Source organism: Macrobrachium rosenbergii, chromosome 37 (assembly GCF_040412425.1).
Source record: "Macrobrachium rosenbergii isolate ZJJX-2024 chromosome 37, ASM4041242v1, whole genome shotgun sequence".
NCBI lineage: Eukaryota > Metazoa > Arthropoda > Malacostraca > Decapoda > Palaemonidae > Macrobrachium > Macrobrachium rosenbergii.
Genome location: NC_089777.1, coordinates 6,273,374 through 6,287,716, shown reverse-complemented (window position 1 = coordinate 6,287,716; position 14,343 = coordinate 6,273,374). Strand labels below are relative to the sequence as shown.

At 37.9% G+C, this 14,343-nt stretch overlaps 1 protein-coding gene across 1 annotated transcript in view; it reads left to right on the top strand.

The window, feature by feature from the left end:
• The window catches only part of LOC136825277 (centrosomal protein of 192 kDa-like), an 85,141-nt gene that overhangs the window by 16,819 nt on the left and 53,979 nt on the right, over nucleotides 1-14,343 (top strand). The window contains exons 4-9 of the mRNA XM_067081356.1: nucleotides 7,858-7,957; nucleotides 8,226-8,360; nucleotides 9,843-9,974; nucleotides 11,897-12,042; nucleotides 12,346-12,500; nucleotides 13,479-13,694. Coding sequence (XP_066937457.1) covers nucleotides 7,858-7,957; nucleotides 8,226-8,360; nucleotides 9,843-9,974; nucleotides 11,897-12,042; nucleotides 12,346-12,500; nucleotides 13,479-13,694 — 884 coding nt within the window. The remainder of the gene's footprint in view (nucleotides 1-7,857; nucleotides 7,958-8,225; nucleotides 8,361-9,842; nucleotides 9,975-11,896; nucleotides 12,043-12,345; nucleotides 12,501-13,478; nucleotides 13,695-14,343) is intronic.

Genomic DNA, 14,343 nt, shown 5'->3' with positions numbered 1-14,343 from the left:
TGCCTCTTCATCGTACCCAAGTCATCGGGAGGGTGGACTTAAGTTCCCTGAATTTTTTTGTAAAGACCAAGAAATTCAGGATGGAAACCAATCAGTCAGTGCTGTCCTCCATTCATCAAGGGGATGGAGGACGCATACTTTCACATTCCAGTCCACCTGGAATCCAGAAAGTACTTGAGATTTGTGTTCCAGGGCAGGATTGACCAGTTTTGAGGGTTCTTGCCCCAGTAGCAAAGTGGCTACATTTGATGGGCATCAATATATGCCTGTATCTGGACAACTGGCTCCTGTGCTCCCTGTCAAGAAACCATTGCACGGAGGACTTGCAGAAGACACTCCCTTGTCCAGAATCTAAGCCTTCTGATCAACTTTTCCATGTCACAATTACAGGCAGTGCCCGGTTATTGGTGGGGTTCCGATCCCGGCAGCGTGATGATAACTGAAAATCGCTGACAACCAAAAATCGGCGATAATAGCGCTGATCCTCGGTTATTGGTGCTGATAACTGGGGATCAGCGCCGCCGATAACCGGGGATCAGTGCTGCCGATAACCAGAGATCAGCGCTGATAGCCGGGAATCGGTGTCGAAAATCCGGTTATCGTTGCTGCTAGGCAAGCGCCGTAAAACCGGATCGCCGATACCCGGGGACTGCCTGTAGTCCCGACTCAGTCGATAATCTATTAAGGGACGATGATCGACTTGCAGAGTTTTTGGGCTTTCTGTCACAGAGAAGAGCTCTTTCCTTCCTGCAAATGATTCAGAAATTTCCTGTTCTTCCTACCCGCTCAGCCAAACAGTAGATGACCCTCTTGGGCAGTCTTTTATCCATAGAGAAGTTTGTGCTGTTAGGGAGACTGCACTCAAGACCCTGCAGTTCTTCCTAAAGGTCAGCTGGCGCAGGAAGACATCTCCTGACTCATTTGTCTTTCCTATTACTCCTGAAATCAAGGAGGACATTTGGTGGTGGCTGGGAGAAGAGAGATTCCTGGTAGGGAAATCTTTATTTCCTCTGAACCCAAGCCTAACCTTGTTCTCAGACGCTTCAGACCTGGGATGGGGAGCTCATTTACAGGACTTGGAAGTTGCAGGGACGTGGTCGCAAGAAGAAGGATTGCTCCATATCAGTGTAAAGGAGCTGAAAGCAATACACCTGGCTCGTCAACATTTTGCTTTGATGACACACAACAAAACAATTGCAGTCCACTTGGACAACATGACGGCACTGGCCTGCATAACCCTTAAACGCCGAGCCTCTATTTACAAAAGTGTCTGCCGTATGCTGGCGGCGTTTGGGAGTTTGCGCCGAAGCGGAAAAAAAGTTTTTTAAAAAAATCACAGCACGCTTAGTTTTTAAGATTAAGAGTTCATTTTTGGCTCCTTTTTTTGTCATTGCCTGAAGTTTAGTATGCAAGCATCAGAAATGAAAAAAAATATCATTATCATATATAAATATTGAAATATATGACAGTGCAAAAAAAAATTTTCATATATAATTGTATACAAATCGCTCTGTGAGCAAAACTGTTAAAGCTAATGAGTTATTTTTTTCTTTATATTGTACACTAAATTGCGATGATTTTGGTATATAACAAATTATAAAACGATCAAAGCAACACAGAGAAAATATTATCACAAAATGATGCATGAATTTATAACGCCTACTGGACGTAAAAAAAGTTTTTAAAAAAAATTCACCATAAATCGAAATATTGTGTTAGAGACTTCCCGTTTGTTGCAAAATGAAGTTAATTGATTGAATATTACTAGATTGTAAGTGCTTTAGCTTATAATTGCAGTTTTCGCCCATTTTGGTCGAGTTAAAGTTGACCGAAGGTTAAATTTTTTTTATTTATCGTGATTTATGTGAAAATATTTCAAAACTGATAAAAGCTACAACCATGAGTTATTTTTTGTTGTATTCTACATGAAATTGCGCAGATTTTCATATATAAAACTTTATGTAACGACTAATATAAAACGGTGTAAACATTACGACAAAATGACGAAAGAATTTCTGAGATGTTCGGCTGAGTTACCGCGCGCGGACGTAAGGAAAAAGTTTTTTTTCAAAAATTCACCATAAATTGAAATATTGTGCTAGAGACTTCCAATCTGTTGCAAAATGAAGGTAAATGATTGAATATTACTAGAATGTAAGAGTTTTAGCTTACAATTGCGTTTTTCGACCATTTCGGTCGAGTCAAAGTTAACCGAAGGTTGAAATTTTGGCACTTATCGTGATTTATATGAAAATATTTCAAAACTGATAAAAGCTACAACCATGAGTTATTTATTGTTGTACAGTGAACCCCCCGTATTCGCGGGGGATGTGTCCCACACCCCCCCGCGAATAGGTCAAATCCGCGAATGCTTAAAACCCCTCTTAAAAACACTTAGAACTGCCCATTTTGATAGCTTAAACCAAGAAAAACCATGTAAAAATGCTTATACCTGAGTATTTTAATAGTTTTATCACAAAAAGTGCATTTATTCATGAAAATTATATGAAAATACAGTAATTAGTGAATATTTCTCAGTGAAAAATACCGCGAATGGGCGAATTTTCCTCGAATGATGGCTAGATATGTTCCACAGAGAAACCCGCAAATGCGTGAGTCCGCGAACCACAAGAACGCGAAAACGGGGGGTTTACTGTATTCTACATGAAATTGCGCACATTTTCATATATAAAACTTTATGTAACGGCTAATATAAAACAGTGCAAACATTACGACAAAATGACAAAAGAATTTCTGAAATTTTTGGCCGAGTTACCGTGCAGACGTAAGGAAAAAATTTTTTTCAAAAATTCACCATAAATCAAAATATTGTGCTAGAGACTTCCAATTTTTTGCAAAATGAAGGAAATTGATTGAATATTACTAGAATGTAAGAGTTTTAGCTTACAATCGCGTTTTTCGACCACTTCGGTCGAGTCAAAGTTGACCGAAGGTTGAAATTTTTTGTAGTCAACGTACGGTACGTCCACTCATCACCCGACAGACAATTTTAGTCGACTTACGATACGTCCAGTCGGCGTTTAAGGGATAAGGAACCAGGGAGGCGTGCACTCTTTCTCTCTTTGCCAGGTGGCCAGAGATCTTCTCATTTGGGCCCAGAACAACCGTACTCGGATTGTCACCTGCTTCATTCAGGGCAAGATTAACGTTCTTGCAGACATGTTGAGTCACTGCAAACAGGTCCTACTGACGTAGTGGACGCTGAATCTGCAGGTGTGCACCAACCTGTGGAAATCTTGGGGGAAGCCGTTGATAGACATGTTTACGACGTTGAAGAATCATTATCTTCCCCTGTGTTGCTCGCCAGTTCAAGACCCCTCTGGCTTCGGCAACAGACGCAATGCTCCAGGACTGTCCAACCTGGAGATGTATGCCTTCCTGCCATTCAGTATGGTGAGGGAAGTCATGAACAAGTTTCAATCTCACAGCAACTCGTCGATGATGCTAGTGGCCCCGTTTTGGCTGCAAAGGGAATGGTTCCTGGACCTTCTAAGCCTCTTAGTGGACTTCCCAAGACTTCTTCCAGAGTGTCAAAGTCTTCTCAAACAACCTCATTTCCTCTGCTATCATGAAGGTTATCCACTCTCACTCTGACAGGCTTCAGACTGTCAGGAAGCTTGTCAGAGCGAAAGGATTTTCAAAGGCAGCTGCGAAGGCTATTGCCAACTGTAGATGACAATCTTCATCCAACATCTACCAGGCTACGTGGTCAGTGTTTTGTGACTGCGTCGAAGACACAGTATCTTATCTTCTGAGACCACTTTAGCTCAAATAGGCAATTTTTTAATCTTCCTGAAGTCTTCGCGGGGACTAGCAACTTCGACTATTAAAGACTATAGATCCATGCTCAATTCTGTCTTTAGGCAAAGAGATTTGGATCTTGCAACAAGTCAGGATCTTAGTGACTTTATTAAATCTTTCGATACTTCAAGGAAACAGACCGCCTTCTATTCCTTGGAACCTAGATGTGCTTCGTTGGCTCTCAGAGCCTCCCTTTGGGCCTCTTCCTTGAGAGACGTAATGAGGAAGACTCTCTTTTTGGTTGCTCAAGCCTTGGACAAGCAGGTTGGCTTGTCACAGGGTGATGAGGTCTGCATGTTTACCCTTGGGTTTCTTGCGAAGAACGAAAACCTAGCCAATCCTTGGCCCTGTTTGTTCTCTATCAAGAATCTTACAGGTATCCTGGACCTACAGACCAGGAGAGAGTTCTCTGTTTGGTCAGAGCCTTAAAATGTTACCTGGAGGTCACTAGGAACATCATAGGTTCCTCTCATAACCTCTGTTGTTCCGTAAAGAACCCATCTCGCTCTGAGTCCAAGAACATGTTATCCTTCTTTTTTAGAGAAGTGATCTCTGAATCACACGGGGGAATTCAGGAAGAGGCCTTACCTTTGTTGAAAGTTAAAGCCCACGAAGTCCAGGCAGTCGCCACTTCGATGGCTTTTAAACGCAATCTGTCACTGTAGGCTATACTTCAGTCTACGTACTGGAAATGCAGATCTGTGTTTGCCTCTCATTATTTGTGTGGTGTAGAAACCACTTATGAAAGCTGCAGTGCATTAGAACTGTTCTCCATGGCTGGTTTATGAAAACTGCAGTACATTAGGACCATTCTCCGTGGCTGGCTTGGTACTGGGGGAGGAAGGGTAGGAGCATGTCTCCTTTTTCTCTATCTCCTCGTCTTGATTTTGGGTTAAAAGTTAAGTATATCTTAGTTTAACCAGACCACTGAGCTGATTAACAGCTCTCCTAGGGCTGGCCTGAAGGATTAGATTTATTTTACGTGGCTAAGAACCAACTGATTACGTAGCAACGGGACCTACAGCTTATTGTGGAATCTGAACCACATTAGGACGAGAAATGAATTTCTATCACCAGAAATAAAAAAGATTTTAGGTGATCGAGTTATGGGAGCCTGGGGGTACTATGTACCTGGAGTACCCACCAATCATCATCTACTTTTGGTTGGGTTCGGTATTTTTTATAAGGCGTAGGTGACAATATTTGTAGAAAAAATTTTTCTTGTACTGAGCCCAGGGCAAGGGCATATTCTTTTGTATAACGCTCTGGTAACCATCAGAGTACTCCTTGGTGGTAAAGCACCCTCTAAAGTAGAGGCGATTTTCAGCTTTACTGCTGCGCCACTACAGGTTGACGATGAACACCGACCAGAGGCAGTACCCATCTGCTGTAGCGCTCTCAACAGGTAAGGTTACAACAGGCATTGTCCAATGCTGGCTACCTATCTATTTCAAATTCATCTCCATTACCGAGTGTTTTTGAGTAGTTAGTGTCTATGTATCCCACCTCCTTTCTCTGTGGGATTCAGCAGTGTAATTACTTGGTAAGTTACTTATATAAAAATGACATTTTTATAATAAAATGAAGTTTTATATATACTTACCAAGTAATTACATGATCGGAGCCCTCCCCTCTAATGGACATTATGCATAAACGAATTGAATACCTGAGCTGTTTGTACCTATTCCTCCCCGAAAGTGGGTGGGGTCTGTTACCTACACCAAAACATTTTTAAAACTTAAGCTGCCGTGAAAAGTAGGAACTACAGTCATACTTCGAACTTACACAAGGTTAGGTTCCAGAACCCCTCGCGCAGGGTGAATTTTCGCGTAAGTTTGACATGGTCTCTAAAAATGCTAATAAATGCTTATTTCTAAAGTTTAAACACTAAATACTACCCTAATCATGCTCCCAAATTATTAAGTTAACTTTTAAATAGAATTAAAGTTACTGTAATTTCATTTAAAAGTTAGCTTAATACATTGCCCTTAAAAAAGAGAAATAAATGGTTTACATAAAAATTGAGAATTGTAAGAGAATTTCTCTCTCTCCCCTTCCAACCGATCTATTTTTAGAATCATCTCAACCTCTTTTTAGCAACTTTTTTATTCTGCGTCTCTTTCTCTTTGTTCTGAAATGCTTTTTCATGAACAAACAATGTTTTATATTTTGACTAATACAACTCTTAGTTATTATGTCTCTATGTTTTAGAACGTATTTGCAACACTAGTGCATTTAAACTTCATAGACAATACAGGTCAAATTAGAGAGAGAGAGAGAGAGAGAGAGAGAGAGAGAGAGAGAGAGAGAGAGAGAGAGAGAGAGAGAGAGAGAGAGAGAGAGAGAGAGAGAGAGAGAGAGAGAGAGAGAGAGAGAGAGAGAGAGAGAGAGAGAGAGAGAGAGAGAGAGAGAGAGATTTGACCACTGATTGATTAGCAACACTCTCATTCTGTCATGTTAAATGGACATGTCTGACAGCTTTTGCCTTCCACCTTCTTACAAAAGATGAGGGAAAAATTTGTTTGTTCAAGATAATACAAATTTTGTATTACAGTTTTATTATGATTATTATTATTTTATAATTTGGCAGCAGACCCTCTTTTAAACAGGTTCTATTGAATATTATTGCTGCTTCAGGTGCATTTATTTTGTAGAAGACTTTTTCTATTTTCCTTATTGTGCGGACTTCTCTTCAGTGGAGGTGCGTGCTAACAGCTCGCCTATATTTGTCATTTATGGGGGAAAAGTCAAAATCTGGATTCTGCTTCTTTATATATTCTATACAGTTAGTTCTATACAATTGTTGCGCGACGTTTGACAGACTCTTCTGTCATTCTCCAGCGGGAGCTAGTAGAGGACTGGCAGATTGCACAGGTCCTTCTGAACTTATACACGGGCTTCAGCGGGGGTCATGGGCGGCGAATTCTGATTGGTTGCAGTCGGCGATCTTCAAGCCAAATTTCTGCGTGGCTCGATCCTGACAGATCTTCGCAACCTGGGAATGTCATTTATTCCAGCGTTCCCATTGGCCTGCCGTTGCGTGATGTCATGCAATAGCAGCCAAACTACCGATGATGTCAGCCGGCATGACATCACGCAACGGCAGGCCAATGGGAACGCTGGAATGAATGACATTCCCAGGTTGCGAAGATCTGTCAGGATCGAAACCGCTGCAGAAATTTGGCTTGAAGTTCGCCGACTGCAACCAATCAGAATTCACCGTCCATGACCCCCCGCTGAAGCCCGTGTATAAGTTCAGAAGGACCTATGCAATCTGCCAGTCCTCTACTAGCATCCCACTGGAGAATGACAGAAGAGTCTGTCGAAACGTCACGGCAACAATTGTATAGAACTAACTGTATAGAATATATAAAGAAGCAGAATCCAGATTTTGACTTTTCCCCCATGAAATGACAAATATAGGCGAGCTGTTAGCACGCACCTCCACTGAAGAGAAGTCCACAATAAGGAAAATAGAAAAAGTCTTCTACAAAATAAATGCAGCTGAAGCAGCAATAATATTTAATAGAACCTGATTATTATTATTATTATTATTATTATTATTATTATTATTATTATTATTATTGTTATTATTATTATTATTAATATTTGAAAATTAGTATATATTATTATTTAAAAAGTTTATTTATCTTACAAATAAACATACCTGTTTACATGTACCATAAAATTCATCTCACTAAAAGAAAGAAAGAAAGAGAGAGAGAGAGAGAAATTATTAATATTAATAATATTTAATGTTATTTAATTTACACATAAAAGCTTGAAAACTTATAAATTACATAAAAAAATTAAGCAAACACTTTTGCAGGGTTTCTCAGTGTACGAAATGTTTGTGTGTCTGTGAAAAACTCGTGTATGACCATTGGTTAGGTTCCAATAAAATATTCGTGTGTCTGTGAATTCGTGCAACTCGAATCGCGCAAGTTCGAGGTATTACTGTAATAGCAATGTAATTACTTGGTAAGTGTATATAAAACTTTATTTTATTATAAAAATGTCATTTTTATTTGTCAGACACTTCAGTCACAATTGGCCTCAGTGAAGGAAATCCAGGGATCATGTGGGCCTGGTGACACAGGAAGCACATCATTGATAAATGTTGAGGGAATGAGTGGTGAGTTTTTTCAAATTTTCTTTAGTGGAGTCATGTTCGTCAGCAGAAATGTTTTGTTCACTTTTATGTCCTGAGAGATTATTGCCATGGATTTTTTGAAAAATCTCTTGTTGCAGTTTTGTATAAAAAATTATACTGTATATAATAGTTTTGTTTGATAAAACAGTTGCATTTCTAAATTCAAATGCTCTTCTTAATTTTCTGTACTTATTAATTTAAAGAATTTATAGTGGGATGTAATCTTGGTTTGTAAACAAAACTTTTACAGGTCTTTCTGCCAGCAAGTTTCTTGTTGACCACACGCAACTTTCTCAATATCCTACTGAAGAAGTGAAGCTCATTTTGCCCTATGGTGCTGGGTCAGGAAAACATTGTGATAAGCCATCAAACACACCTTTGTCAGGTAATTTATTCGGATTTTAGTTTATTCTGTACTTTAAGATTTAAAGGTACACTGATGAAGTTGGATGGAGAAAGTACTTTTTTCCACTACAAACCTGTTATGTATAGTGCCCATTTAATTTTCCAAAAAAAACGTCACAAAGTTTTCCAAAGGAAGAACAAGAGCACGGTTTGGTAGCTACTTGCAGGCATGGCAGATCCATCAGTTTCCTTATTTGAGGGCCTCACAACCAGAAGGTTGTAAACGCCACTTTTTAAAACATGAGTAAATTACGCTCAAAGTCTAGCATTCATTACTCTGCTTCTAAGAAAGATATTGATTTAAGCTAAGTTTCATATGAAAGCCCTACTCTTTAGACCTTTTTGGTGAAAATTTGAAAAAATTGTAGGGTGCGCTAGCATTCAAAATGTCCGTCTAACCCCTCACATTTGTGTATATTCTGGTCATAACTAGCACTTAAACCATAATTGTGTAAAATGATAATAAAGTGTTATTATATTCGTGGTATAACAACAATAGATGTAATAATGATAATTATAATAATAATAATAATAATGATATTGATGAGTAATCAATATAGTGTGATGGAAAATATAATAATAATAATAATAATAATAATAATAATAATACAGTAATATTAGTAATAATGATGTTGACGATGATAACCTTCCATCATCATAATGTTTAACCATTAAAATGGCTGGCCTACATTATGTGCAGGCACGAGTTTGTCTGTAAACCGAGAAGCGTATTCTTGGCCTGCATCGTGCAGTAACTTAACACTTTTTTTTCCATAACGTTTCATTCCTTGTCCTTTTTCTTCCTATTGGCCGTTGTACGACATCTCAGTGATCACTTTCATTATCAGAGGAAGACATAATGGCGCTAAATAAGGGATAATAATAAAAAAAAAACAAATCAGAACACTACGGACATTCAATTTCGCCGTGAAAATCACTAGACTGGGAATGTAAACAATAGCCGAGATGTAAACTGCGCGGTGATTGGCCGACACTTACGAGCCCCTTATGCGGGAAAATGCTGATTGGCCTAGAACTGAATACCTGTTTAGTGACGCGCACTCTCATTGGCTCGCTCTGAGCTGCTGCACATGCAACCTTCAGGTTGTAACTGAGCTCTTATGAGGCTGTAAGCTCCACACGACATCACGTTCATTCATGTAGCTAAAATCGATAATTCCTACTATTCCAGTAGGGATTTCGACCTTACTGAAACGGCTGACTAGCATAGAAATGCCATGAATAGACAGAGGAAACGTTGCCACATCTATTGGTATGCCTAACTCTAAATCGGTGGGGGTGGCGTTTACAACCTTCTGGTTCTGAGGCCCTCATTTAAACTTGGCTTTACTCTTGGTTTGCAACTATGCTATCTTTTAAATAGTTTTATTTTTTTAATTTGCAGCTCAACTGGTAAAATGAACATACATAGGCAGTTACAGTACTGTACTTTTCATTTCAGATGATGAATATGACACAGAAACTGTTGCTCCAAAATTCACAGGGGAAGAATTGGAAGGTTTAGAAGCTGATTTATCTGAACACGAAGGGTCAGATTTCAGCCAAGGAGAAGATGAAGAGTATATAGCTGCTGGTGAGTGGTTTGGAGCATTTTGTTTCATGTTTAATTTCTGTGCCGTAGAGTTCCCCTTTCAATAGCATCAAATAAAAAAAAAATGATTGCTACTTTGTGAAATTTGGTTTGATTTTTTTGTCATGGTAATTTCCTAGAAATTTTGGGGTTGCATCATTTTTGTAGGTGTCTAAATGAGACCATTTAGTTTTTGAATTTTAGATTAGTGGCATTTTGCATTAATACGTTATTACAGCTTTATTGTTTTACTTGCTGAAACCTGTTATTGATGCTGAAACCTGTTATTGCTTGCTGTAATCATATTTTTCTTGAAATAATTCTTGGGGGCAGTTCACCCTTTTTGTTTTTGCATAATTTCTAGTTTATTTTTTTTATTCATATTCTTGAGTCATTTGTCATCTTCACAGCTCTTATCTGTTTTTGACTGCCTGTCGCCTGTGTATTGTTTTTACACCTTCACACATGTTCCAAGTCACTCATTTTCTGTGATGTTAAGTCCCAAACATCATTTTGCTAATTCACAAAATTAATTTCTGTAAGTTGAGATCTCTCCACCAGTAATTGGCAGTCTTTATGATGGATGTACAGAAGAGGATTGGGTTTATTGTCTTTGGAATGCTCTGCCTTTGTGAAGGTGATGGATGCTTGAAGATGGTGCTAAAGCCTCCAAACTTGACTTGCATCTCTACTAAGGTGCAGCTAATTCCAACATCTTTGCAGATGGTGAAAGATTGTGTAGAATTGTGTAATGTGAAACCAACATTAACAGTTGGAAAAGTAAACTTGACTGATGACAACTATCCAAGAGTTTGAGATGAAAGTTAGCACCAGAAGACCACACTAGAGAATAGTACTCAAAACAAGGAAGAAGTGTTAAAACATTCAGATATAATAGTTTCATCTTGAAATATTCTAAGACAGTTCTGCAAGATGCCAGCTTTTTTAGAAACAGAGGAAGCAGTATTACCTATATTATCCTTTTCAAAAGTCAATTTCTTATCAAAAGTTACACCTAAAATCTTTAAAGTCAGTGACCTTTAAAGCCATAACATTTAGATATAAATGAGGATACAGAGGCAAAAGTGTTCTGGATTGACCATCATACTTTGAGCTTTAAAAGGGCTAAGCTTCATTCCCCAAAGCTTACTTCATTCGTGAATACATGCCAGATCTCTGTTCAAGGATTCTGCAACCACAGACCTAAGGCATGGAGAAGGAACAACAGCAAGAAGAGTAGTGTCATCAGCGTATGCATTCAGTTTATTCTCCAGATGTTGTCACATGTCACTAGTGTGTCAATAATAAATAGCAAAGGTCCAAGAACACCACCTTGAGGAACACCTGAAAAGACATTACTAAGGCTACTATAAGGGCCATCAACACAGCTCTTTGGGTTCTGCTTATTAAACATTCATTTAAAATAATAAGATACACTGATTCTCAGTGGTTTTAGCTTGTAGATAAGTGCTTCATGACTCACACCACCAATTAACTTCTTTGTTACCAAATTTCGATGACTGATTCCAGTTTACACTGAGGAATACAAATTACTTTTAAAATATTTTTTCTTTAGCTAGAGCATCTCAACAGGTAATTGGTGCCTTGGCCAACCTATTACTTAGCCTAAGTAGAAGTTCACCATAAATAAAATGGTTAACGCTTTTTACAGACACCTTTCATGATTTTATATATTTCTGAAGCAAGCCTGTTATATGTGCTTCCCTTCTTACATGTTATCAAATAGTAATATGACATTGATCCAACACTTCCACAGGATCAAGGATATACTTCTGACAATGACAAAAGCAAAATTTTATAACATGAAGCACATATCTAATCTGTCTTTCTGTTATCAAGCATAAGTAAAATAAGACAACTCTTAATTTGACATGAAAATAATCAAACCTTTTTGGTATTTTCAGGCTTAGGAGATCAGTACCTCCATCCTACTCATGAAATCTTAAGGAGTGGAATCCATAGCTCACATGATGATTTTTCTCAAGCATTGTCTACAGTATCACAACCAAATAGCTCAAATCACATTGAAGATATTTCTCGTCCTAGTGATGTGAGTGATGTTACATGTCTGATATTTAAATATGTACATTTGAAATTTGTGTTGTTAACAATCTGACAGTTGTCTCCTGTAATTTTGTATTTATCCTACTGACATGAGTTATATTTAATTAGAAAACTTGTCTTATACCAAAAGAAAATTTATCATCTGTATTTTATTTGCTTTAACAATCTAGCAAAGAATATGTTCTGCCGTGTATGTTGATGGTAGTGGATTTTTTGGTACTGTAATATTTTTTTGTTTTTGTTTAGAAATACTACCTTGAAAATTAATGACATCACAACTTACCTCCAGATCAGATTTAGTGCTGCTCAGATCTCTGCCCGTTCAACACTGCTTTGCCATGCCCTGGAAGACTCCAAGCTTCTATCAGCCTCTCGCAATTCATTAGGTTCCCTTGGGGAGTCTGCCAAGGATGATTTTGAGGATGACATCTCAGTCAATATGCAGTAAGCACTTTTGGTTTCATTAGTATTGGCTTGTGTGCCACTATGTACTTTGCCCTTCCTTTATATAGGTAGTAAGTCAAGGCACTTCTTGAGATACTATCACTAGACAAAAATGTATAATAAGAAGGTATATTGCCTTGTTGAAGTAATTAACAAATGCTCTCTCATATCATTCTTAGATCCTTGAATTCTAAAGAACCTTCCATAAAATTTACATTGGGAAAGACCTAGACAACATTCTTTCCTTTTTAGAGGTATCATTGGGAAAAAACCAAGTTGGATGAGATCTCACTTATTAAAAAGAAAAAATAAATAAATTAAGTGTAATTTTCTTTCATAGAAAACAGTGAAACTTAGATTTAATTAGTAACTTATATTTTATACCATTAAAAAACTTGTGTAGATATTCTGAATCCAAGATGGCTTAAACAGTTGCTTTCAACCCGAGGGTTAAATATGGATGTATATAACAGATGTTCAGTGTGCAGTAGAGGCAAACTGGTGCTTTTAGGGCAAATGTGTTATAGCTGAATCACACTGGATTCCATTTTGAGAGATGAATGTACTATACAGACACACCCTACTTACAAGTATTCAACTTACAAATATTCAGATACAAACAAACAGGATTGCAAATTAAAATTGTGTTCAGAGGACTCCACTTTGCCACCTCTAAGTTCAAATTTTGTTTTGTGCACCTATTCTGTACATACAGTACTGTATGTATAGTGTATTGTGTTTTAGGATGAAAAAATGATCAGTACTGTATTGATTTTATATCATACTGTACTTAAATAGGCATGAAGAGTACAGTAACCAGCTTACAAACAATTCAACATACAAACGGCTGTCCGGAACATAACGAGTTTGTAAATAGGGTGGTGTTTGTATTGGCATTTAGGTAGGAGGTTTTCTTATGATTGGTAATTCCTTCAATTGCTTATACAGTACAAGTATACACCTCACATATCCTTACAGGAGAGAAGAACAAGACTGGCTTCAAAATAATCAAGATGATCTGGTAAGCATATTGAATGGGGAAAGTTTTCATGATATTAACAATGAATTTTTGGAGCAAGAGGATGAAGATAATGCCAAGAGAAACATGTTTATGCAAGAGGAATCATGTGCTGGAACAGAATTGGAATATTCATGCTTTTCAGGATTACATGAAATTGGAGAAATCACAGTCAGGTATTTGTGTTCTTGATTTTCTTATGTGAGAATTATCCCATTAGATTGGTTGTGCATTTTTATAGTATGGTAATTAAAAAAAGAGTTTCCCTTCATCAGCAAAATCTGTACAGAGGTTGAGATGCTTGTTCATCCTCTTGCTTGAAGGTGAAAAAGTATAGTAACAGTGGTTTTTCCCTGTAAGGACTTTCATCGCAAACTCTTGGACATAGTTATGTCATCTGTTAGGTGTATTTTGCCAACACTTAATGTTGATTTATGGCACAGACATAAAGTTAGTTCATTATATTTGTTGCATAAAATCTACCACAATGCAAACTTTGTCTGCCCTCTTTACCTGACCTAGCTGTTTTTGCTTGGAACACTAGAGAGGCTGCTACTGCAAACAGTATGTCATTATGTAGTATCAGGTTTAATACTACCTAGTTTGCTAGGAGTTTTATCTCAGCTACAACTAAAATATGGAGTGGTTTGCCTAGTGCAGTTGTGGAATCTTCTGATGTCTACTGTAAGTGTTTAAGTGAAGAGCAGATTGCAGGTGTGTGTGTTTTTATTTTCTGTTTCCTCATATTTATTTATTTATCACCTTTTCCTATAACTCGTCTCTCCCTGCAGGCTGATTTCTCTTTGGAGCCTTCTTGGGTTTATA